The 26,305-nt window shown below is 42.2% G+C and overlaps 1 protein-coding gene across 4 annotated transcripts; it reads right to left on the bottom strand.

The window, feature by feature from the left end:
- Window positions 1–469: 469 nt before the first annotated feature.
- On the bottom strand, window positions 470–25,851 carry sptssa (serine palmitoyltransferase, small subunit A). Of its 4 annotated transcripts, none has more exons than XM_043697877.2 (4): window positions 25,697–25,841; window positions 12,285–12,421; window positions 5,385–5,524; window positions 470–1,210 (listed from the first exon to the last, which is right to left on the bottom strand). In XM_043697877.2, the coding sequence occupies exons 3-4, from the start codon at window positions 5,485–5,487 to the stop codon at window positions 1,107–1,109; spliced, it is 207 nt and encodes a 68-aa protein (XP_043553812.1). In that variant the 5' UTR covers window positions 5,488–5,524; window positions 12,285–12,421; window positions 25,697–25,841; the 3' UTR covers window positions 470–1,106. The 4 variants fall into 4 exon arrangements, with proteins under 4 accessions (XP_043553812.1, XP_043553815.1, XP_043553811.1 ...); XM_043697880.2 differs by lacking the exon at window positions 12,285–12,421 and adding an exon at window positions 15,650–15,779 and having other exon boundaries at window positions 25,697–25,713; XM_043697876.2 differs by lacking the exon at window positions 12,285–12,421 and having other exon boundaries at window positions 25,697–25,851.
- Window positions 25,852–26,305: the final 454 nt, after the last annotated feature.

Here is a 26,305-nt window from a genome sequence, read left to right as displayed (position 1 = left end):
CTGTTTGGTAACTTCCAGTAATTTGTGAAATTGCAAGGATAACAGAACATAACATTTTATACCTAAGTGGCTGGCAAGAAATAGGGACACCCAATAATATGAATCATTTGATTCTACAGATGAAACAATAATCAGGGCATTTGTCAAGATCTTATAATGGTCAACAACTAATTTAACTGCAAATTCAGATACTGATTAGTTATTGTTCGCTAAGTTTTGCTTCTTCTTTACTAAGAAGCCCAAACAGAATTGTACAGCATGAGGAACAGTCTGGATGGAATTTTGTGTTTAAAACCAGCAGTGGACATCAGAAGGCGAGTTATATTGTATTTCATCTCATGTGAGAGAAGAATACTGAGACCAGTAACACTGATTGAAAACAGACATGCAGTCCTATTTGGGGACTGAGCAGCTGCATAAACTAGCGAGCTTCAAAATGTAAGAAAACAAAACACAATGGAAAGTCATCACAAGTATTTTATATTTATTATGAATTTTAGGACACCAAAAATATGACATCATTTAGAATTCTATACAAGTCTTACAGGTGGGCAATATCACTTTTCAAATGGTATTAAAAATGAAACATACTTCAAAATATGCATCTTGTGAAAATTCCAATTAGATCCCCAATTGCCAAAAAACTCAGAAAAGTTAAAAATTAGTTTTCTTTATAGCTTAACACATACCAAATATTTAATCAATCTTAGGTCCAAGTTATACTTGAATTACTTATATATGTATATGGAATGCCTCACACCAATTGACATTTTTGTTTAAAAATGTACAACTAACGCATTCACATCGCAACATACACACTATCAAAGGCAATTAAAGTACTCACATTAGTAAATATAATAACTAGATTAACAAACAAGGGCACCTCATTATATTGCAAGAAGGCATATTAAAACAATAAATACAAAACCATGAAATACACTCCACACTATTTTGATTTGCCACTCTGTAAGCTTCTAAATCCTTTATAATGAAATAGGGTTGTTCTTCAACAGCATTCTTGCCAGTTATTGAGAAGTAACCATCCATTGAAGAGGAACCTTCTTCCTTCCTTGTGTATTTCTGGTCTTCATTCTGGCTTAAGGCAGTCATTGGACAATCTCAAAGTAGTGCAATATTGCCATAATATGCTGAGGCATAAACACGTAACCAGTGTATACAGCCATCCCAACAATAGATATTAATAGGGAGTCTAAAAAGTCAGGTTAAGGAATAGATTTTGATAGAAGTATTACCTGGATGAAGACAGTGATTATTGAACATAATACAATTCCTCTGGCACAATTTACATAAGAGGGAAGATATATTTTGCGCAGGGCAGAGCAGTAGACAGGATCCATACAGACTTCAGGAAGGCGTTCAACAAGGTTTCCCATGGGAGACTGGTTAGCAAGCTTAGATCTCATGGAATACAGGGAGAACTAGCCATTTGGATACAGAACTGGCTCAAAGATAGAGGGTGGTGGTGCAGGGTTGTTTTTCAGACTGAAGACCTGTGACCAGTGGAGTGCCACAAGGATCGGTGCTGGGTCCTCTACTTTTTGTCATTTACATAAATAATTTGGATGTGAGCATAAGAGGTACAGTTAGTAAGTTTGCAGATGACACCAAAATTGGAGGTGTAGTGGACAGCAAAGAAGGTTACCTCGGATTACAATGGGATCTTAAACAAATGGGCCAATGGGCTGAGCAGCAGCAGATGGAATTTAATTCCGATAAATGCAACGTGCTGCATTTTGGGAAAGCAAATCAGAACAGGACTTATACATTTAATGGTAAGGTCCTGGGGACCTTACCTATAAGTGTATAAGAGACCTTGGAGTGCAGACTCATAGCTCCTTGAAGGTGGAGTCGCAGGTAGATAGGATAGTAAAGGTTGTGCTTTCCTTTATCAGTCAGAGTATTGAGTACAAGAGTTGGGAGATCATTTGTGGCTGTACAGGATATTGGTTAGGCCACTTTTGGAATATTGCGGGCAATTCTGGCCTCCTTCCTATCAAAAGGATGTTGTGAAACTTGGAAGGGTTCAGAAAAGATTTACAAGGATGTTGCCAGGGTTAGAGGATTTGAACTATAGGGAGAGGTTGAATGAACTGGGGTTATTTTCTCTGGAGCGTTGGAGGCCGAGGGGTGACCTTATAGACCTTTATAAAATCATGAGGAGCATGGATAGGATAAATAGACAAAGTCTTTTCCCTGGGGTCGGGGAGTCCGGAACTAGAGATCATAGGTTTACGGTGAGGGGGCAAAGATAAAAGAGACACTTAAGGGGCAACTTTTTCATGCAAAGAATGGTACGTGTATGGAATGAGCTGCCAGAGGGTGGAGGAGGCTGGTACAATTGCAACATTTAAAAGGCATCTGGATGGGTATATAAATAGGAAGGGTTTGGGGGGATATGCACCAGGTGCTGGCAAGTGCAAATAGATTAGGTTGGGATATCTGGTCAGCATGGAAGAGTTGGACCGAAGGGTCTGTTTCCATGCTGTACATCTCTTAGACTCTATTACCCTTAATATTTTAAACCCACCTCAATTGATCTCTATACATATAAATTCTACTGTGAAGTTAGTGAATAGCAAAGGGGAACATTAATTTTGGTTTCAGCCGGAGAACTTAGCTTCTCGATTTGCAAGGTTTAATTTAATTAATCTGATGAGCCTATTTTAAGAATAAAACATACAAATGTATTTCAAAACTGTTCATATACCACCTTAGGTTTTAACTGATGCACTAAATAGACTATGAAATACTGATCTCTGACAACTAAATCTTAGACAGGAAAAGGAGAAATTACAAACATTAACCAATAATGAGTGCCACAATCAATATCACCACTGTTAGGATGTGAGAATAATTTTAATTATAAAGGGCTACTGTGAACATGTTGTAAATCATCAAAGTATTGATTTGCTCCAGATGGAAGCAAAAAGCTTTCGAACAAACTTCAAATGAATTTAACAAATGGATCACAAGCAAAGTCATTCACTGGTACTGTTAATAAATACTCAAAATTGAGTTTCTGCCAGTTTTAACTGGCTTTGGCTAGTTTTAAAGTCAAAAATGTTATGTATGCATTAGCGTTTTAGAATTCAATGCTTGCAGCTTTGACTTAGAAAATGTTATATTATAATTGTACAAATGTGCAGATGCAACCATGTTATTCACCAGAATGAGTGAAGCACAAGGAAGATGGGATTCAACGGGATTAAAGTAAATCCCCAAATCAAAAGCTCACTTCAAATTAAACAAATTAGACATTAGAACATAACAGAAGCCTTTTTAACAGCAGAATAGGTTGCGCTTAAAATCGGAAATAAAAAAAGTGAAACAAAACTAGTGACGAAAAACTCAGCCGGTAGAGCTAGAGTTAGAGCTATGAAGAGAGAAACAGTTCACATTGAGTCAAGTATAACTTTTTTCATATGTGGAGGGAGAGATGGGAAAGTGATGGGATTTATACTGTACAAAGAAGTGGGAGGAAGCAGTTGAACAGAAGGGAACGTCTGGGCTAAGTTAGGGGTTGAATGAGATCAAAGATTCCAGGTGTCACCAAATAAAGACAAAAGAAGTGGAATATTTGTAGAGATTTAGTTCAAGAGTAGATGTAAATTGTAGAATATGTCAATTCTACTGAAAGCAATACCAAGAAAACTAGACACTTCAAGGTGAGGAAGAGGAAGCAGCAGGAGATACAAAATGAGGACAGAATTCATGATGTGAACATGTTGAACTCAGCAGTGAATTCAGAAGGCTGCTAAATGACTAAAAAGATAATGGAAATACAGTTCCTCCAGCACCTAGGCCAGCATTTATAACCTATCTCTAAATGCCCAGTGGGCAGTTAAATGTGAACAGTTATTTAAGTAAAGAAACTGCCATCCTTACCTGGTCTGCAATCACATGTAGGCCAGACCTGGTTCAGATAACATCTTCCTTCTCTGAAGCACCGTAGGGAACCATTGCTCTATTGACAATCGATAACAGGTTTCATGAACATCACTGGACTCCTAATTTAAAATCCATTGCCATGTGGGATTCAAACTAAGGCCTCCAGAACATTACCTGGGTCTCTGCTTTAAAAACCAGTAATTAGGCTAACATCTCCCCAAAATTGATGCATGGCATTTTTCACCAACACCCTAAATGTAACGATACAATGATTACTATCCCTGAAATATTTCCCCACTATCATTTGCTCTACTTGACCCACCTCATTCCCAAAAATCATATCCAGTAGTGCTTATTTTCTTGTTGGACTGGCCAGAATGCTGTAAGAAATTCTCCTGAACACAGTCATTTTTTGCTGCCCTTACACTACCACTATCCCAGTCAACTTAAAATCAACATCATCTCTAATTTCACTTACTAAGATGTAGGCCTCTGAGGTACGTGTGCAGCAGTAGCTTCTGGATTAGCACGCATAGTATTTCTGAATAACTGCACTGCTAAAAGGGAACATTGCTTAAAATCCTCCCTTACATCGATTCAAAGATGTCTACATTTCTATAATTATCTTGCAGATATACTGCACTATATCCTTCCCACAAACTTGTGGCCTACACATTACACCTAGTTGTATAACTATATCCCTTTCATTCTTTAGCTCTAGCCAAATCAATTCTGTCCTTGAGCTTTTTGAAACACCCTCTTTTCATAGTACCACAATACTATCATTAATGAAAAACATCAACATTGTCCTTTCCAATCTTTTCTGAACATCTTGTAACTAGAAATATTTAACACCAAAACTGCCTTTCTTTAAATTAAGACTCAGTTATCAACACACCATAACCCCATAAGGCCTGCAATCCCCAATCTTATTTACTAGATTCTATGAATTCACAAAACGTACCTAGATTTGGACTATTACTTTAGCAGTTACTCCAGCTCCATGTAATAATCTACTATTCTCTATTTTAGTACTATTTGCATCTCCCAGTATTTCGCATTCGCTATCAAATTTATTTTCCCATCATTAGAGTCATGTATTCAATGGTTGTAATTTTTGTTTAAGATATTCTATAACCTGATTTTGTTAGCCAATTTTTTTATAACAGCGTTTTCTTACAACACAAAAGTCTGAATTTTTTAAAAAATTCATTCATGGGATAAGCACGTCACTGATTATGCCAGCATTTATTGCCCATCCAGAGTTGCCCTTGAAAAGGTGATGGTGAACTGCCTTCTTGAAGTGCCGCAGTCCACGTGCTATAAGTAGCCCTGACAATGCCAACAGGGAGGGAATTTCAGGAAGGTGGTGACAGTGGAGGAATGACAATACATTGCGAGGTCAGGATGGTTAACTTGGACAATCATGCTCTCAAATTACAAAACAAAAAGACATTCACACTTTAAAAGGATACTGAATATGGTCCTTTCCCAGGGTTCTAACATGTAGAGTGCTGTAACCAACAGATACTGGTAGTAAAGCCAAGACATCTGCTTCCATGCCGTTCCCAGTGCCATGGTCACTGGTTTGATTTCCTCCAAATACTGTAACGAGCTGGCAAGAACACAGACATTTCATTAGTCACTATCTTACTCTTATTTCCTGGAAAAACAATATTTCTCTTTAATCCAAAATGCAAGGTACAGGGTGGGATATTCTTTGCTTGATGCAAAACCAAAAGACAAGACAGCTTGAGGCAGCCATTCCCAGAGTGGGGGTTAGGTGCCCAAGTCAGATCACGAGTTGACATTTTGGCATCATGAGCTGCGAGACAGCAATGGCTGCGAGGAGAACAGCAACAGCACAGCGACCAAAGGAGGCCTTTGGTCACGGAGGTGTCAGGACAGTTTTCAAGTCTCAATAGGGTTGCCATGGGAAAACGTTTGAGAAGCAATGGCTTAAGCTATCCATACTTCAATGTCACTGCCTGAAATTATTATTTTGGTGAAAATTCATGAATTAATTACAGTACAAATGTCCAACAATGAAATAGTTTTTTAAAAAAGCCACACATTGTAAGTGACCAATTGAACACATTTTCGTGCTATATTTTTCCCTGTTCCAAATGTTCATGCAGTTGAGTTGTGGTTTATAACCAAATCAAACCTTGCTTAAGTCCTGTTGTTGTTATTGCATTTCTCCTTTGAGCATCTCATCTTATTCCATTCCCCTCACTCTCAAATGTCCAAAGTATTGTATTGATTTTCTCACCATGTTATCTTCATTATTTTCTTCCTTCAGCTTCACATTCAAACCATCCAATCATTTCTCTCCCTTACCCTAGTACGCCGGGCCAAAGTTCTTTCTTCCAAGGCCAAACTTTCTCTCGTTTCCCTTCTCAATACCCTCATATTCTCTCCAAACACATCTTGCCGATGAGACCCATTTTGACCCAATCCCCACTTAGCTGCTGACCACACAACTTCACTTCCTGCTGGCTCCCCTGTTAGCTGATATTGCTAATAGTTCTAGTCCCTCAGATAGCTCAAAAAACAAACCTTTGACCTCTGTTCTTGTAAATGATAAAAACAATGTTTGCTCTCTCCAAGATTTTTGCAATATTATCACGTCATATCTTCCCAAGAACTCATGTTTGAATTAATCCAAGTCAGGGCTCCACTCATGTTACAGTGAGAAAAATGGCTCTCAGTCAAACAGCGTCTTTCCCATCACCATCCACCTGGGTTAAACTGCATGTGCCTGGTGCCAATTCTTATCCATCTAATCATATCCAGAGCATCACTTGCAGTGCCTTTTCTTCTCTGGATCATCTTCCTGCTTGGCAATCTCTCATCTACATGTACCCTAGGCAATACCATCCAACAACATAGCATCAGTCGATACTGGCAACACCTAGTTCTACCTCAAAACCACCTCTTTTGACACTCTACTGTCTCCAGACCATCAGATTGTTAATGCAAAATCCAACTCTGGATGAGTAGAAACTTCTTCAGAGTAAATACTGACAAGCCATTGGCTTTGGTCCCTTTAACTCTCTCACACCACCAGTCTATCCTCCGCCTAACAATTCTCTTAGGTTGAACCAGAGTTTTCAAAGGTTACTGTCATTTAATTCACAGCTGAATTTATGATCACATATCCAGCAATGAAACCGCTATTTCCTGTGTAATATTGTCTGACTCCAGCCCAGTCTTAGTTGCTGAAACCATCAACCTCAAGCCTCAACTATTGCAAAGCACATTGTGATAACTTCCCATGTGTCTGTGAATGTGTCAGACAAAGCACTGCTGTCAGTGGCCTAGCTTAGACTAGATGCCATTCACCCATCATTCTGATCTCACCAAGCCATATTGGCTTCAGGTAAAACATCTCAATTTCAGAATTCTCAAGCTTGCTGTCAAGTTTCTCTACTGCCTCACTTCTCCATACACATGTAACCTTCTCCAGTGCTGCAACTGATAACAACCTGTATTTATATAGTCCCTTTACAAAACAAGATGACATGGAGTCACGTAAGGAGATATTGGGTCAGATGATCAAAGAGAAACGTTTTGAAGAGTGAAAGGGCAAAAAACAAGACAGAGAGGCAGAGAGGAGGGGATGGTAGAATTGTAAGAGATAGCTGTATTCACCTAATTTCAGCCTCTTAAACACTCAACTTGACTTTTGGTGACCTTCAACTACCTGGGTCCCAAGTCCAGAGATTCCTCCCCCTCCCATCATCCAACTCCACAAAAGCAAAAACCTCTCCACTTGCTGATTTTCCTTTAAAACTTAGTAAAGCTTACCCCTCTATTAAAGCTTTTAGCCATTTTTCCCAACATTCCATGTTAATTGTTGTCCTATTGTGGTTTATCATGCTTCTGCTAGGTGCCATGGAATATTTTATTTTGAAAACACTATATTAATATAAATCAAGCATAATGTGGAAAAATGTGAGGTTAGTTACTTTGGCAGGGTAACAGAAAAGCAGTTTATTATTAATAAAACTAGGAGGAACTACAGAACGCAATAATAGTGGGAATTTGATGTGACTGCCCATGAAGCACAAAATATTTGCCGGTAGGTTAAATTACACAATTAAGGCAAATTGGATGTTGAGCTTTATTAGAGAGAGGATGGAATATAAAAATAAGGAAATATCGCTACAACTGTACAGGGTACAGCTTCTGGTCTCCTGACTTGGGCAGAGACATATTCTCATTGAAGGCAGTTCAGCTGATTCCTGGGATGGAGGAGCTGTGTTATGACTAAAGACAGAGAATATGGGTCTATAATTCATTGGAGCCTGAGGAGACTGACAGGTAGTCTTATTGTAACACAATAGATTCTGAAGGAGCATGACAGAATTCATGGTGAGAAGTTGTTTCCCTTTGTGGGGATATCTTGAACTAGACGGTACAATTTCAAAATAAGGGGTGTTCCATTTAAGGCAGATATTATAAGGATTGTTTTCTCTGAAGGTAATTAATTGTTAGAATTCTGTCCCCAAGTGAGCAGTGAACTCTAGGTTGGTGACTGCATTCACGATGGAGTTAGATAGATTTCGATTGATAAGAGTGTTAAGACTTATGCAGGAAAGGTAGCAAAGTAAAGCTAAAACCATAAAGTTAGCGATGCTCTTATCCTTTGGTGTAGTAGGCTTGAGGATTCAAATAGCCTGCTCCTGGTTATAGTTTTCGCATTTTTATAATGTGTTAATTAAAATAAGTTGCTGTTTTTGAAGTAACATCAACTGCAAATCTTTAATACACTGGGGGAAACTGAGTGACTCGGACTCGTTTGTTAAAACAAACATTTTACACAAAGTGACTTTCCATTCAGATTTATTATCAACTCCTGAACTTGATACGCAGAGCTGTGTTTGGTAGCATCTGCAACCCATTAGTTCATACATTGACCTTGTGCCTGTGTTTCCAGAATTTACATGAATGTTCAAACAGCTGATACAATAGTACATGTCTTGCAAGGTTAAGTAATGCCTGTATCTAAGAAATTGTAGCAGAGGTTGCTATCAACACTATATCGGGGTGGGGAATAGGCATTGCAATGAACACCATAAACAGTATAAGCTTTCATGGATTGGGCTCAAGCAAAGGGGGAGACAGCTGGATAGTTAGGAGTTTAATAGGATGGTAGTTAGTGAGCCAGAGGTGCACTTCATGTGAGTGACAAGGTGAACTCAATCAGGTGCAGTGGTAGCATCCCTGCATCTGAGCCAAGAGACTTGGGTTCGAGTCCTATCTGCTCAAGAGTTGAAACTTATGGCACTGGAAAAGCTAAGCAGGCCAGGCAGCATCAGGAATGAAGGGCTTATGCCCAAAATATCTACTCTCCTGCTCTTGGGATGCTGCCTGACCTGCTGTGCTTTTCCAGTGCCACCCTTGCCAACTCTGATTCTCCAGCATCTGCAGTCCTCACTTTCTCCCACCTGCTCCAGAGGTGTGTATTAACATATCTAAATAGGTTGATTAGAAAAATAGGTTAAATTTAAAAAAATAGGAGATACTGAAAACTTGCTAGGACCGAAGGGAATCTTTGATCCGATGGGCTCAGGAAGGGAGGGAAAACAACAGAGGCAACTGATTGAGACTATTCAATCTGAGTGACACAAAAATCAATGAGCATCTTCTGGCCATTGTAGGTTAGAATGGAGAACATACAGAAGTGTTTAAGAACATATTTGCAGTGAATGAGGAAAATCAGGGCATAACTTTACAATTAAGGATGACCATGGAGAGTGTGCAATTTCAGCAGAAGAGGACACAACCCTAGAGCATCAAATATGTAGTTCAGTCATAATGGCGAAAGGCTAAATTAGTCATCTGTGGTTTTTGGACTTTAGGAAATGGAGTTAAGCACCATACCAATGGATGGCCAAAGGCAATACTTTTAATGGCACCAAAGGTAGAGGAAAGGATGTAATGTGCTGAAGTAATGTCATCAATGAACAGCCAGTGCCTACAGAGTTGGGAATTTGTTAGTGCTACTATAATTGATTCGTGGAAACAGATGTTTTCCCCAAGACAAGCACAGAAGAATGTATTTCAGAAGGGAAAAGGGAGGGGACATTAATGGTAAGGCACACACAGATAGAATAGCTTAAGTGGTGCGCACATAAGAGAAAGATTATAGTCCAACAGGTTCACTTTGAAGCACTAGCTGTCAGAGCACTGCTCCTTCATCAGGTAGCTTTGGAAGAGGATCATAAGACACAATTCAAAGCAAAGGTTTACAGTGTCATGCAATTGAAATGATGTATTGAACAAACCTAGTTTGCTGTTAGATCATTCATCTTTTAGAATGAGTTGCAGGTTTCGGTTCATTAACATATAAATCCCAGAACTATTTTTAAGTGACATCCTTAAGATAAATTAAGGTTTTATAAAAAAAAGTGACATCTCAGCTCAGAAAATGCATTAAAGATGTTAGGTGAGAGTCTGTATGTATCCCAATCTTGAGTCCGACTGATTCTATTTCCAAAGTAGGAATTTATAATACGCAGATAGACAACTCTTTATTCAAAATCTGAAAAGTTAGGTTTTTATCACATTAACAAGGTTGTTTGACTTGAAAAAGTGTTAACCTAACTCCACACCCCCTTGATGCATGCCACTCAGGTGCGACGTTGCGGGGGGGGGCAAGAGAGAAATGTGGCCCAACACTGACAGGACTCAATTCTGTCTCAGGGCCCGTTACTCAGTGAGTCTGCTGTTCGGTAAGACTTTTAGAAATTTCACCGTTGAACTGTCACTTATCCCCGAAATTCAAAAAGTTCCGAATTCCAAAAACTAGCTGGTCCCAAGCAGTTCAGATAAAGAATTGTGTACCTGTATCACATAGATTGACTGCCTGCAGATTGTGCGCTTTTTCAGCAAAATAGTATGTATCTGCAAATATAATTCTGCAACTGCAAATTGACCCCATCAACTTATATGTGTGCGCGTGCATGAGACAGAGCCAGTGCGCACGTGAGTGTGCACGCATGAGTGAAAGTGCACGCGACAGTGTTTATGTGCGTGCATCTTTGGTAAAGTGAGAGTGAGTGTGGAGTATAAGCCTATGAGACTGAGTGCAAGAGCAAGCAGATGCTACGACAACGGATGAATGGGCACCGTACAACAATCGCCAGACAGGGTTGATCCCTCCCAGTCGGGGAACACTTCAGCGGTCAGGGACACTTGGCATCGGAACTTCGGCTGACCATCGTCCAAGGTGGACTTTGGGATACACAACAACAGTGGCCGAGCAGAGATTGATAGCCAAGTTTGGAACCCATGAGGATGGCCTCAACCAGGACTTTGGGTTCATGTCACACTACAGGGGACTCCATTACACACTATACACTTTCTCACACACACAAACACACACAGATCCTACACACACAATCCCCCCCCACACCCTCTCACAGGCTTATACTCCATCACACTCTCACACTTGACCAAGCATGCACAGATACAAACAAGCTCTCAGGCGCGCGCACACATTCTCCCTCTCTCTCATGCACATACACACGAGTCTAAGGGGTAAATTTGCATTTGCAGAATTATATTTGCAGATACATACTATTTTGTTTAAAAAGTGCACAATCTACAGGCAGTCAATCGATGTAACATTTTATAAATTCCTACTTTGGAAATAGAAACAGTCTGACTCAAGATTGGGATACATACAGGCTATAAACCATACCTTCAATGCATTGTCTGAGCTGAGATGTCACTTTTTTTTTATATATAAAACTTTACGTTATCTTGAGAATGTGACTTGAAAGTAGTTCTGGCATCTACATACTGATGCACTGAAACCTGCAACCCATTCTGAAAGATGAAAGACCTAACAGCAATCTAGGTTTGTTCATTATAGCATTTCAGTTGCATGACACTCTAATCTTTTGCTATAAATTCTGTGCCTCATGATCCTTCTCCACAGCTACTTGATGAAGGAGCAGCGCTTGGAAAGCTCATGCTTCCAAGTAAACCTGATCGACTATAATCTGGTGCTGTCTGATTGTTTACTTTGTTCACACCAGTGCAACACTGGCACCTCCACATCATAAGAAAAGTAGAAAGTGAGAGAGATGAAAGATGAGAGATAAGTCAAGCAACATATTGTTGTGGAGAATATCAGTCCTGATAAAAGTTCAACTTGGTTCAAAATGTTAACTCTGATTCTTGCCACGCATGCTGTCTGACCTGCAGAGAATTTTCAGAAATTTGTGTTTTTGTTTTGACTTGAAGTTTCTTGTTTCCATACTATTTTGCAAGTCATTACAATACAAAGTCATTACAACTAATTATTGGCCCAGAATTTACAAATTAACAAATGAATGGTGCTCCTCATTCATGACACTTACATTTTCTGTGGATATTTTCACCAGAACTTAGGGTAATTTGAGAGCCAAAACAGCATAGCCAGCATCCAGTGCAGGGACATGTGTAAACAAGGTAAGGAACGTTGTGTCTCCTCAACCAAATCTGATTGATGAATCTTCTGAGGCATGCAGAGTGAACCAGGAAGTGCAAGGTGGAACAGTTCATGCAAAATTAGGTGCAGAAATGAAATATAAAGAAAGATAGATGAATTGAGACAGACTAAAGAAAACAAATTAAATCTCCAACAACAATTACAATCTGAAGGAATGATATTTATAACAGTAAATTTTCACTGCCGGCGATGTTTTTCTCATGGTAATTAAAACTTGCAATTTCTTTACACATTCACTTCTGCTTCAATGGATAAGGTCTTCTTTGAGTCTCAAGTAGTTTGCAATTCAGCCTGTAAAATGTATACTTGTGCAAAATTTCAGAGCAATGAATTTTCTTCACAATTCTATGGGCTATATTACTTAGAAATAGATATTAAGACACTTCATTGCTTTATCTGCTATAATTTGAAAATTATTTATTTTTTGCACGCAAAGGTAGTTGTACTTTTTCCACAGATAATAATATCAAGTCAATAGGCCAGATTTATCACTCCCAATCTTTTTTTTGGCAGAATAGTGACAAACCAAGTAGGAAAGCACAGTAGTGCACTCCCACTTCCCTATATGTTGAATCAAGTCAGTTCTCACAGAAGAAACTGTTTTTAATTCATTCATAAGATGTGGATGCCACTGACTATGTCAACATTCATTATATATCACGAACTGCCCTGGAGAAAAGTGGTGGAGTTGCAGTCTTTAGTGCTAAGGAATGCCTAAATGCTGTTAGGAAAAAAAGTTCCAGAATTTTGACCTAGTGACAGTCAAGGAACAGTGATATAGTTCTAAGTCAGAACGGCGAGCAGAGAAATTTGCAGGCGAGGGCACTTCGACATAACTGCTATCCTTGATCATCTAGGTGGTAGTGATCATAAATTTAAAAAACATTGTTGGAGGCACCTTGGTAAATAATACAGTGCATCTTGTAAAAGGTGGACACTGCTACCACATAGGTGATGGCGACAGCAAATGCTAAAAGATGTGGAGAGGGTCTTCTTTGGGTTGCTTTTTTTCTGGATATTGCAAAGCTTGACTGTTGTTGAAGCTGCAACATCCAGGCCAGTCTTTTATATATTTATTTATGGTTAGATGACAGTATATATAAATATATGGTTGGTCCAGTTCAGTTTCTAGTCAATGGTAAACCTCAAGATATTTAAGTGAAGGCTTCAGCTATGGTAATTTAATCAAACATTGTGATGAGTAGACTTTTACTCCTGCTGGAGATAGTAATTGCCTGTCAGAATGTGGGCAATAGCATAGTAAAAAATCTTTAATAGAAGGGACCACAGCAATAATTTCATGCTTTCTATCCATCTGCACAGCAAAGTCACTGTATACAGAGGTAGGCCAAAGAGTCTAAATGACAATAAAGATCAGTGATAAACCTGGAAGAGATTGTGCAAATATTTCCAGAACACGGTGCTAAATACATGGGCTTTCACTGTTAAATGCATTTGTCATTTCCAGGCAACACATTTTTTACTACAGCTGCAAGTTTCCATCCAAATGGCGAGGTTTCTTTGAAGAGTACATTGCAACATTTCATACGTACTTACCCTGAGCCAGACACAGTTGGGATCATCCAATAGCTCTGCAATGTGCTTCCTTGCTTTATTCTAACAACCAAAGGGGAGCTTAAGCTATTGTCATGACTGTGTACTTTGTATGATATTTTGTAAAGGTGACTAATCTGTAAAAATGTACACAGAATCCTACAAAGAGGCTCCCATTAGCCACATCACTGTCCTTATTGATTAACTGCAGCCAAAAAAAACACAGGCAGAGTGCTATTGCAGTATCAATGAACACGGACATTTAAAATCTAATTACCCCCTGGGGAACAATAGGTCCTTCTAAGGATGAGGGAATTAAATGCATCTGAGAGAACAGGAAATTACAGCATAATTGACTGCTTTGTGGAACAACTATTCAAAGTTAACAAGGTAGCCATCTTAGGTTTTGATCTGTATAAAACATGCTATGAGACATCATTTTGACAGAACTCCAAGTGCAGCTGAGAGTCACCAGAGGTAGAAGGAGAAAGGTAACAGCTAGAGAATGGAACAGAATAGAAACAGGCCATTTGACCCACAGAGTCCACAAAGATCCTCTGAAGAGAATCCACCCAGACCCACCCTGCATTTCCCATGACTAACCCACCTAACCTGCAGATCCCTGGACACTACAGCACAATTGAGCATAGCAAATCCACCTAACGTGCACATAGAGACAGAGATGAACAGCATGGAAACAGACCCTTCGGTCCAACCTGTCCATGCCAACCAGATATACCAACCCAATCTAGTCCCACCTGCCAGCACCCAACCCGTATCCCTTCAAACCCTTCCTATTCATATACCCATCCAAATGCCTCTTCAATGTTGCAATTGTACCAGCCTCCACCGCTTCCTCTGACAGCTTATTCCATACACGTACCATCCTCTGTGAAAAAGTTGTTCCTTAGATCTCTTTTACATCTTTCCCCTCCCACCCTAAACCTACACAGAGGGGAAACGGGGGCACCCAGAGGAAACACGCAAAGACAAGGAGAAATGCAAACTCCACACAGACAGTCCCCCAAGGGTGGAATCAAACCCGGGTCCCTGGCATTTTGAGACAGCAGTGATAACCACTGAGTCTGACATAGTGAATAAGGGATATAAAGAATTGCTGTATTGAAGCGGACTCTCAAAGGTTACAAATTCTATACTGTAAAAGCAAAGTAAAGGAGTTTCACCATCTCTCAGAATCTGTTCTGTTCTGCTCAGTTCACCTGTAGAAGAAACCTCCAACTACTTGACTGAAAAAACACCATTGCAGCTGCTGAATTCTGACTTCAAACTTGCAACCCTGTCACTTCGGAAAGAAAAATCTTCAAGCAAGTAAAAACCCTGCAACGAAAACAGACTTATCTTACTTTCACCTTTATCCACACTGTTAAGCTTTATACTTGTGTTTTTGATAACTGACACTGCTTAATAACTTTCGGCAATAGTTGCATCTGCTAATTATTACCTGTTTAAGACTACAGCTTTGCTTTTAGCTTTAAATTGAAACAAAAAAAAAGTTCACATTTCATCAACCACTTTGTGGACATGCTTTCAGTGGTTGTGACATTATAAAGTCTAATTTATATTCATTTACATTCCAGCCACATTATTCAAGATTCTCACATCTAGGAAATTAATAATTAATATCCTCCCAGGTTGAGAAATGCGAAAAACAAAACATACCACAAAATGAAATGAATAGAAGCACTGGTAGAGTTCACTGCAGAAGGCTCTTATTCAGGATATCCCCTTTGGTTCAGATGAAGATGGCTTTAAATGGACATTATGTTTCAAAAATAATTCTGTGGAGAAACTATTTTAAAGGAAACAAATTCAAACTAAGTTTTTTGTATAGGTAGTTTACACTTATGCCAGTAGTGCATTGTATAGCCAGGCAAAAACTATTTTAGAAAAATTTGTCAAGCAATAGGCCAAGTTTAGAATGGTTATGCAAAAGGACAAGGGAAGAAAAAGCACAAAAACATTTAACTGGTGGACCTAAATCATTGAGTTGAGAAAGGATCCAGGTCAGTTTAATTGGGATCAAAATAGTAATTAAACAATGGGAGGACTGAGGAAATGTTTCAAATCCAAAGAGACAATGGACATAGGTTATGACTGATGAGCCTGATTGAATTTTTTGGAAAGATAACTGAAGTAGTGGACATGGAAATATGGAATGGCTGCATATTATTTATATAGACTGTCAGATAACATTTAAAAAGTCCCATATAAAATAGTTTAGAAAAGTTAGGATTTTTCACCTTGGAACAAAGGTTTAATAGATATGTACAAGACTCTGGCAGACGTGCATAATGCAAACTAGGAAATAATGTTCTCCTTAGCTGATCGTATAAGGACTAAGGGACACACTTAATATTCCTCTTATATCTCTTCCCTCAAATAAGAACTCAGAACTTACTACATCTGATGGTGCAGAAATATTGATCAATTTCTAAAGGAAATTGAACAGGCATTTGTCTGGAATCAACATGCATGGCTATGGGGAAAAGCACAGTGAAACTAATTAGATTGTCCCATGGAGAGCCATGATGGACCAAATGGCCTCCTCCTGTGCTGTAATTGATACTGACACTTTTAGCTAAAATTGAAGCTTGTGGAATTGAGGAGAAATTATTGACTTGATTTGGAAATTGGCTAGGAGCATGATGCACAGAACTGCTCAAGGTCCTGCAGGCACACTCAACCAGGGCTTTTGTACTGTGGTAGCATGACTTCCAACAGCATGTAAAAAAATCCTCTAGACAGAAAATCCAGTAACCATTAGCATATTTTAGTATTTTCTTCTGTATTAACTCACAAACCAAGTCTCCATAGACACTGTTTCTAGATTTTCACTGCTTAAACTAATTGACTTATTCTTTCCTATCCAAAATACACTTCGACTTGCCAATAATTTAAAGGAACATTCACAAATTATAATAATCCCATAATTTTATGACTCCATATATATTGCTTACAATGTCACCCATCTCAGTGCCATCAGCAAATTTGGATTTATGACTTTATATCCAGTTTTCTAATCCATTAATAAATAGTGTGGATAGTTACGCCCCAACTTGGATTCTTGCATATGCACAGTCACATTCTGCAAACTTTTCCTACTCTAATGCTGCACAGCAGGAAAAGGAAGGGCATTGAAAGCTGGAACTCCCTGGATGGTCACAGGCAAGAAATTAAAATGAAACTTGAAAGAGACTTTTAACAAAAGTAAGCTTCATACAAACATTTAAAATAGGCAACAAAATTGAATATGGAAAGCACATTAACCAAAAAAATACAAATAAGAGAATACAAAGAGAAAACGAGAGTTGTTTAATGTTAATCTAACAAGGAACCCAAACATATAATTAGTAAAAGAAGCAGCAATAAAAAAGGATGACATGGATTTGGAGCTAAAAAGGTGATTTGGTGGAAGCACAAGCTTGTTCAGTCATTGAACACTTTGTATCTATTTTCATTAAAGAGAACACTACCAATGTCGCAATAAATTACGTGGTACAGGTCAGGAATTCTTTATCTGAAAAACTCATGCCCAACTGGTTTTCAGTTAAAGGGTTTTTTCCCCTGGTTTTCGGGTTCACAAAAGTTCATTTGGATCTGTTGAGGCCTTTGAGGAAAAAAAATCTGCTGAATCTGAATGGACCAAAAAGCAAAGCTGCTTTTCCAAAGTTTTCAAATGGACCTGTAAACATGCTGAGTTTGGCCTTGTGGGAAACAACAAAACTTTGCTAAAGGCCCAAACTCTGTGTCGCAGGTCCAATCCTAAAAAGACTTTCATTTTTTAGTTCTTTCCAGTTTTTGGAGATATTGATAATAGATATCTAAGCTCCAGTGACAAATGCAGATTAGGATAAAGTGATAATGGATATCATTGAAATAGAAGCAGGAAAAGGTCATAAGATTCCTCAAGCCTACGCTGCCATTCACCATTCTTGGCTAATCTGATGTGGTCTTAATGGCAGTGCGGTGACTCTCAACTGTCCTCTGAAATGGTCAGACAAATCACTCAGTTGTATCATTCATGACAAAGTCTCAAACAAAACTGGACAGACCACCTGGCATCAACTTAGGCACAAGAACAACAACCCTGTCAAAGTCTTTCTTACTACCATCTGGAAGCTACTGCCAAAATTGAGAGCACTGTCTCACAGACTAAGGCAAGCAACAAGTCTGACAGTCATACTCACAGAATTACACCTTACAGACAATGTCCCAGATACCATCTTCACCAATGTTCTATCCCAAGAGCAGGACAGATCCAGTAAGGCAGTGCCAAAGGAGTATATAGTCAGGGAGAGGGTGTCCTAGGAGTCAGCATGGGAGTCCTCAACATTGACTCCAGACCCCTCGAAGTCTCAGGGCATCAGCTGAACATTGGCAAGGAAACCTCCTGCTGATTACTATGGACCATCCTCTCTCAACCGGTGAATCGGTATTTCTCCATGCTGAATAACACTCTGAGGAAGCACTGAGGATGGCAACAGTGCAGAATGTACTCTGGGTGGGGAAGGCAGTTCTTCCTTCTTGCATTCCAATCCCCATACAAATAAAGGCTAACGTACCGTCAGTTTCCTAATTGTTTGTTGTGTCTGTATAAAATTTGGTGTTGCACTGAACAAGTGCATCTTGAGACCTGTGAATATCAACATTTACAAGGTTTGTGCCTTTTACAACAAAAAATCAGCTTTGTATTCTTTGGACCAAAGTGAGTAATTCCCCAAATTATATGGCATGAACCATCTTGTTCCCCCATTAACATAACCTCTCCATATCATCGCAGCCTCTGTGTCCTCCTCAGCTTACATTTGCATCAGTTTTGCATCATTAGCAAATCTGAACCTGTCTGTGTAAATCATGAATGTAGATTGTAAGTGGGTGAAGGCCCAGCACCGATCCTAGCACCACTTGACTAGTCACAGCATATCAACTTGAAAATGCCCCATTTATCCTTACTCCCTGTTTTTTATCCATTGAGCAATCCTTTAACAATGCCAAGATGTTACTCTGAACATTATAAACCTTTATCTTGCACATTTACCTTTTGCATGACACTTCATTCCGCACAACTAGATCTAAAATAACTTTATCCCTATTAAGTTTCACTTTTTTTTGTTCCATGCAACTGTCATGAAAGTATTCTAGAAATTCATTTCCAGTCTACTTCTGTCAATTTTATCCCATTCTACAGAATTATTATCTTGCCTTCATTATAGGCTCCAAATCATTTCTTGTCCAAGGTTCTAAACAAGATACAACAATTAGGGACCCTAAAATAATTTTCCACAAATGCTTTATGACCCTTGATTTAACTAATCCACATCCATACTGATTTTACTTCCTGGCCATTTGAGCAAGCACTCTTCCTACTGTGTTTCTGGCATTCATCAGAATGACTTCTCCTCCTTTTCAATTTTGTCTTTTCAAAACTCATTCATGCGATGTGGTCATCACTGACTGAGCCAGCATTTATAGTCCATCCCTGATTGTCCTTGAGAATGGGGTAGTGAGCTTCCTCCTTGAACTACAGTCCATTTGGTGCAGGAAGACACAAAATGCCATTAGGAAGGAAGCACCAGGACTTTGATTAAGTGACATTGAAGAAACAGTGACATATTTCCAAGTCAGGATGGTACCAGACTTGGAGGAGAACTTGCAAGTGGTGGTCTTTCCACGCATTTACGGCCTTTGTCCTTCAGACGGAAGTAGTCGGGTTTAGAAAGAGCTATCTAAGGAACCTTGATGAATTCCTACAGCACATCTTATAAATGGTATATGCTGCTGTTACTGTAGGTCAGTGGTGGAAAAAGTGAATGTTTGTGGATAGGTATGTCAATCAAGCACCCTATTTTATTCTGTATGGGGTCAAGCTTCTTTAGCACTGTTGCAACTGCACTTATCCAGGCAAATGGGGAGTATTCCATTACACTTCTGACTTGTAACTTGTAGATGGTGGCAGGCGTTGGGGAGTCAGATGAGTTAAATGTCATAATATACCTAGCCTCTGTCCTGCTCTTATAGCCACACTTTACATGGCTAGTTCAGGTCATTTTCTGGTCAATGGTAGCCCCTGGGGACGCTGATATTGAGAGATTCAAAATAATGCCACTGAATGTCAAGGTGCAATGGTTAGATTCTTTCTTGATGGACATGGTTATTGTCTGACACTTGTGATGTGAATATCACTTAATTTATCAACTAAACTATTTTCCAACCTTGGTTATTTTGTAACTATACCTCTATAATGGTGAATACATCTAAGCATTGATCTCGGATTGTGCTACTAGCTCATCCATATAATAAATACTTTGTGTGTTCAGATCAATAGCCTTTAATTTTTTTGTAAACTATTATTTGCATTGACCTCATTTGCGGTCAAGTTTTCTGTCCCTTCCTGTTCCACTTGCTACATAGAGTCATAGAATCATACAGCACAGAAACAGACCCTTCACTCCAACCAGTTCATGCCGAACATAATCCCAAACTAAACTCATCCCACCTGCCTGCTCCTGGCCCATATCCCTGCAAACCTTTCCTGTTCATGCACTTATCTAAATCTCTTAAAACATTGTGACTGTACCCACACTATTTCTCTTTAACTGTCTAAAGGGCCATTTATCTGAACTCTCCCAACATGATTCGTTTAAATTCTATTCATCAAAGCATTATTGGGCAAGACCATTCAGCCCATGTATCTTCACTGGCTATCCAAGGAGCATTATAACTTTGTTATTCACATGTCTTTTCTCTACAGCCTTCCACATCGGTTCTATTCAAATAAGCATCCAGGGTTTTCTGGAAAGCTCTAAGTCACTCTGCTCCAGACACAACAATCCAAATGCAAACCATTGAGAGAGAAAGTTTTTTTCTCACATCACATTTGTTAAGTCTGTAATCACTTTAAAATCTGTGCTCTCTCGTTTGCAATCCTTTTACAAGTGGGAATAGTTCTCCCTATCTACTTTATCCAGACATCTCATGATTTTGAAAACTACTATCCAGATTTTCACTTAGCTGTATTCTCTCAAGAGAACAGTTGCAACCTCTCCAACCTAGCGTCATAACTAAAGTTTCTCATCCCTGGAACCATTCTTGATATCACCCTCTCCTAGGTGTTCACATTCTTCTTATAATGTGGTGCCAGAACTCTATACAGTATAGAACTCTAGCTGAGGTCTAACCAATGTCTTGAATAAGTTCAGTATAACCTCATTGCTCATGTACTTTATGCCCCCATTAATAAAGCCCAGGATGCAGAATGCATTATTTCCTGTCTTTGGTAATCTAGGAGTATATATATCTGGGTACCTCTGCTCCCTCTACACCCTCTTAAGTATTGTATCCTATATTGTCTGTCTATATTCCTCCTACTAACAAGGTATCATTTCAGTTCTAATGTCTTAGGTGTAGACAATGCAAAAAAAAAGAAAACAATTGCGAACAGTTGTTTTTTCAAACTGGATTTAAGTATACAGTGGTGTTACCGAAGGGTCAGTGTTCAAACCTCTGCTCTGTTTGACATGAATTAACTATCTGGACTTGAATATGCAGGTAATAATTTTAAAGTCTGCGATGGCATAAAATTCAAAAGTGCAGTAAACAACAAGGATGACTTGGAAACGTATTGCCATTCCTTCACTGTCACTGTGTCAAAATCCTGGAGGTCACTCCCCAAGGGCATTGTGGGTCAATCTACAGCATATGGACTATAGTGGTTTAAGAAAACAGCTCACCAACACCTTCACTGGTCACCCAACAGTGCCCAAGTCCGACAAGCAAATAAAATATAAACAGGCTTGAGACAGCAGACAGATGAAGTGAGTGATCACAAAGTGATTAAATTTAAAAGAGACATGGAAGAAAAATGAGGAGCAATGTCAAAATAAATATCACAACTTTACGTGGGGGTGGCACAGGACCAGTGGCGTTACGTGCACAAACCCTTTGAAGGTGAGAAGGCTGTTGTTAAAAAAAACACAATAGAACTTATGGCTTTATTACTGAGGCATAGAGTTCGAAGTTATTCTAAACATCCAAAAGTCACAGGTGAAGCCCGACCTAGAGAACAATGCCCAATTTTAGGTATCAGTCTTTAACAAGGGTATCAAGGAGGTTCACTGGAATGCCTACCACTGAGTCAGGATATTTGGGTTTAAGTCGCCCCTTGACCCAGACATGCGTCATAACATGGACAGGTTGATTAAAAAAAATCTAGGATAGGTAGTGGCCTCATGGTAACGTCTCTGGAGTGATACTCTAACTCAAGTTAATGCTCTGTGGACAAATCCTACGAAGGCAGCAGATCAAATTTAAATTCAACAAATAAAATCTAGAATTTAAAACTGGCCCAAGTGATGTTGACCATGAAACTATTGGTTCAATAAAACATAGCTGTTATGGGACAGTAGTATGCTCCTGGATCAATGCCCATCTGCCCCAGAGGTGTGTTATAACATGCCTGGACAGAGTGCCTAAAAATATCTCAAATTTCAGCTCTGGGGACAGAATTCAATCAAAAAAAAAGATTTAATAGAATTATTTGCATCGTAAATCACACACACCATTGTTATTTAACATTTTCTACCTATGAGAGCTCCATTAGTAATTTTGTATTTATTAGATTCCCTACAGTGTGGAAACAGGCCCTTCGGCCCAACAAGTCCACACCGACCCTCCAAAGAGTAACTCACCCAAACCCATTTCCCTCTGACTAGCGCACCTAACCTATAGGCAATTTAGAATGGCCAATTCACCTGACCTGTACATCTTTGGAGAGTGGGAGGAAACCCACACAGACACGGGGAGAATGTGCAAACTCCACAGAGTGTGGTCGCCCAAGGCTGGAATCGAACCTGGGACCCTGATGCTGTGAGGCAGCAGCGCTAACCACTGTGCCACCGGGCCGGCCAGAGCTAGTTACTCTTGTCTCATTATAATTTCCTGCACTTAGAGTCACAGCCATACAGCGTAGAAACAGACCTTTTGGTGCAACCCATTATGCCAACCAAACTAAACTAGCCCCACTTGTCTGCGTTTTGCCCATATCCCTCCAATTTCCTATTTAATTATTTAATGAATGCACAAAAACATCATAGCTGTTGGAACACTATGCAAAATGCAGCATTGCTACATATCTAAAATCTCCATAAAAGGTACTAGCTTATTTTTCATATATACATAATAAAATTTATTGGAATATTTTTGTTAGAGCTGTTGCAATATAATTAAAGGTTGCTCAGTTAGCACAAAATCAGATCACAAAGGGACTCTTGTGGAATAGTGCACCAGAAGATCTGGATTTAAATCCCACTGTGTCATAATTTACCTGTAAAACACAAAAGTTATTTTTTTTAAATAAGATCCTACATCAATATCTAAAATACCATTGAAACTATGATTTTAGACATTAATCTAACTAATTACAGCAACAGCTTTACATATTTGCACTCATTTTTAAAGTGTTTAATCTGATTGCTTTATTACCTTGCTCCCTTCGTCCTGCATTTACACCAGCTAGTCAACGCAGAAGTGCTCATACGACTGGGATCTGACTTCCGAACAGTGAAATCAAGAACTGCTAAACATGTCTACTAGACTGTTTCTCAACATTCCAGGTTTACACTTGTTCAGTACAAGACCAGCAAGTTTACGAAGTTTTCGATTCATTTAAACACCTGAACATTTTATAAATGTGGCCGTCATTTTGTTTGCAAAATCAAAGACAGCTACAATGCTAATCAAACTTAAGCAGCCACTGCCCTCCCTCAGTCAATTTTTTTAAAAAATCAAGTAGGATCATCAGAAATATTGCTCCGATCTGCTGGCTACAAATTACAATCCATAGTTTCTAAAATATAATAGTCAGCTATTTGATAACCACTTCTTCCCCTTTATAACTTATTCAGATACATATGCAAATTATTATTGTGACTCACAATTACTTGAAAAAGAATCTCCACTTGAAAAAGCCCACGTCTAACAATGATCACATTTACACAGTTTTCCATTATTTGGCTGCTCTGGACACAAGCAAAAATTAAAGTACTCGCACAACTGTATGAAGATTGAGTTCATATTCTTAAATCAGATGGATGCCAAAGTTTCAGAAACATGAAGTGACGGGGGGGGGGGGCGGGGGAAGGGGGGGGGGGGGGGGGGCGGGGGACGGGGGGGGGGGGGGGGGAGGGGGAGGAGGGGACGGGGAGGGGGAGGAGGGGACGGGGAGGGGGAGGAGGGGACGGGGAGGGGGAGGAGGGGACAGGGAGGGGGGGGAGGGGGAGACAGGGAGGGGGGGGAGGGGGAGGAGGGGACGGGGAGGGGGAGGAGGGGACGGGGAGGGGGAGGAGGGGACGGGGAGGGGGGGGAGGGGACGGGGAGGGGGGGGAGGGGACGGGGAGGGGGGGGAGGGGACGGGGAGGGGGGGGAGGGGACGGGGAGGGGGGGGGAGGGGGGGGGGAGGGGGGGGGGAGGGGACGGGGAGAGGGGGGAGGGGACGGGGAGGGGGGGGGAGGGGGGGGACGGGGGAGGGGGGAGACGGGGGAAACGGGGGGGCATGGGGACAGGGGAGGGGGGGACGGGGCGGGGGGGGAGGGCGGGGGGGAGGGGGGGTGGGGGGGGGGGAGGGGGGGGGGAGGGGGGGGGGAGGGGGGTGGGGGGGGAGGGGGGTGGGGGGGTGGGGGGGGTGGGGGGGTGGGGGGGGAGGGGGGGTGGGAGGGGGAGGGGGGGAGGGAGGGGGGGAGGGAGGGGGAGGGGGGGAGGGAGGGGGAGGGGGGGAGGGGGGAGGGGAGGGGGGAGGGGAGGGGGGAGGGGAGGGGGGAGGGGGGAGGGGAGGGGGGAGGGGGGAGGGGAGGGAGGACGGTGGGGGTGGGGGGGAGGGAGGACGGTGGGGGTGGGGGGGAGGGGGGGACGGTGGGGGAACGGGGGGAGGGGGGGACGGGGGGAGGGGGGGACGGTGGGGGGGACGGGCGGGGGGGGACGGTGGGGGGGACGGGCGGGGGGGGACGGAGGGGGGGACGGGGGGGGGGACGGGGGGGGGGACGACGGCGGGGGGAACGGGTGGGGAACGGGGGGGGAACGGGGTGGGGGTGGGGGGGAGGGGGGGGACGGGGGGGAACGGGGGGGGGGGGGGGGGACGGGGGGGAACGGGGGGAGGGGGGGACGGGGGGAGGGGGGGAATGAACGGGGGGGGAGAACGGGGGGGGAGACGGGGGGGGAGACGGGGGGGGGACGGGGGGGACGGGGGGGACGGGGGGGACAGGGGGAGGGGGGGACAGGGGGAGGGGGGGACAGGGGGAGGACAGGGGGGACAGGGGGAGGGGGAGACGGGGGGGACAGGGGGAGGGGGGGACAGGGGGAGGGGGGAACAGGGGGAGGGGGGACAGGGGGAGGACAGGGGTGACAGGGGGGACGGGGGGGAGGGGGGGCGGAGGAGGGGGGAGGGGGTAGGAACAGAGGAGTGGGGGGGATGTGGGGGTGTAGGAACGGAGTGGGGTCAGAGTCTGCAGTAGAAGGGAGTCTGTCGGAGAGGGGTAATGGGGTGTTAACTATCCCCGGCGGGGTGTGGCATAATCTCCCACATCGGGCCCAGTCAAGGATCAGGGTTTCGGGGAAGGAGCACGGCCCGGAACCGCCGCATTCACCTCACCCGGAACCCGCTGTAAAGTCACTCCCAACAGCTAAACTCTCGCCGCCGAGCAGGAGCCAACATACCAGACATTAATGAGCTCCGTCCAGTCCTGTCACCCGAACCCTTCTGGTCGACAGCGGCAGAGCGGGAGCTGAAGCTGCAGCTGGAGCCGCCCTGGACAGCCGCTCACAGCGCCACCTCCGCTCCGGAGGAACAGCCGCTCACAGCGCCACCTCCGCTCCGGAGGAACAGCCGCTCACAGCGCCACCTCCGCTCCGGAGGGACAGCCGCTCACAGCGCCGCCTCCGCTCCGGAGGGACAGCCGCTCACAGCGCCACCTCCGCTCCGGAGGAACAGCCGCTCACAGCGCCGCCTCCGCTCCGGAGGAACAGCCGCTCACAGCGCCACCTCCGCTCCGGAGGGACAGCCGCTCACAGCGCCGCCTCCGCTCCGGAGGAACAGCCGCTCACAGCGCCACCTCCGCTCCGGAGGGACAGCCGCTCACAGCGCCACCTCCGCTCCGGAGGGACAGCCGCTCACAGCGCCACCTCCGCTCCGGAGGAACAGCCGCTCACAGCGCCGCCTCCGCTCCGGAGGAACAGCCGCTCACAGCGCCGCCTCCGCTCCGGAGGAACAGCCGCTCACAGCGCCACCTCCGCTCCGGAGGAACAGCCGCTCACAGCGCCACCTCC

The sequence above is a fragment of the Chiloscyllium plagiosum genome, unplaced genomic scaffold (assembly GCF_037043375.1).
Source record: "Chiloscyllium plagiosum isolate Xiang-an unplaced genomic scaffold, Cpla_swu_hap1 HiC_scaffold_8, whole genome shotgun sequence".
Taxonomy (NCBI): domain Eukaryota; kingdom Metazoa; phylum Chordata; class Chondrichthyes; order Orectolobiformes; family Hemiscylliidae; genus Chiloscyllium; species Chiloscyllium plagiosum.
Note: the sequence above shows the minus strand (reverse complement) of the source record. Positions and strands in the feature narration are given on the sequence as shown.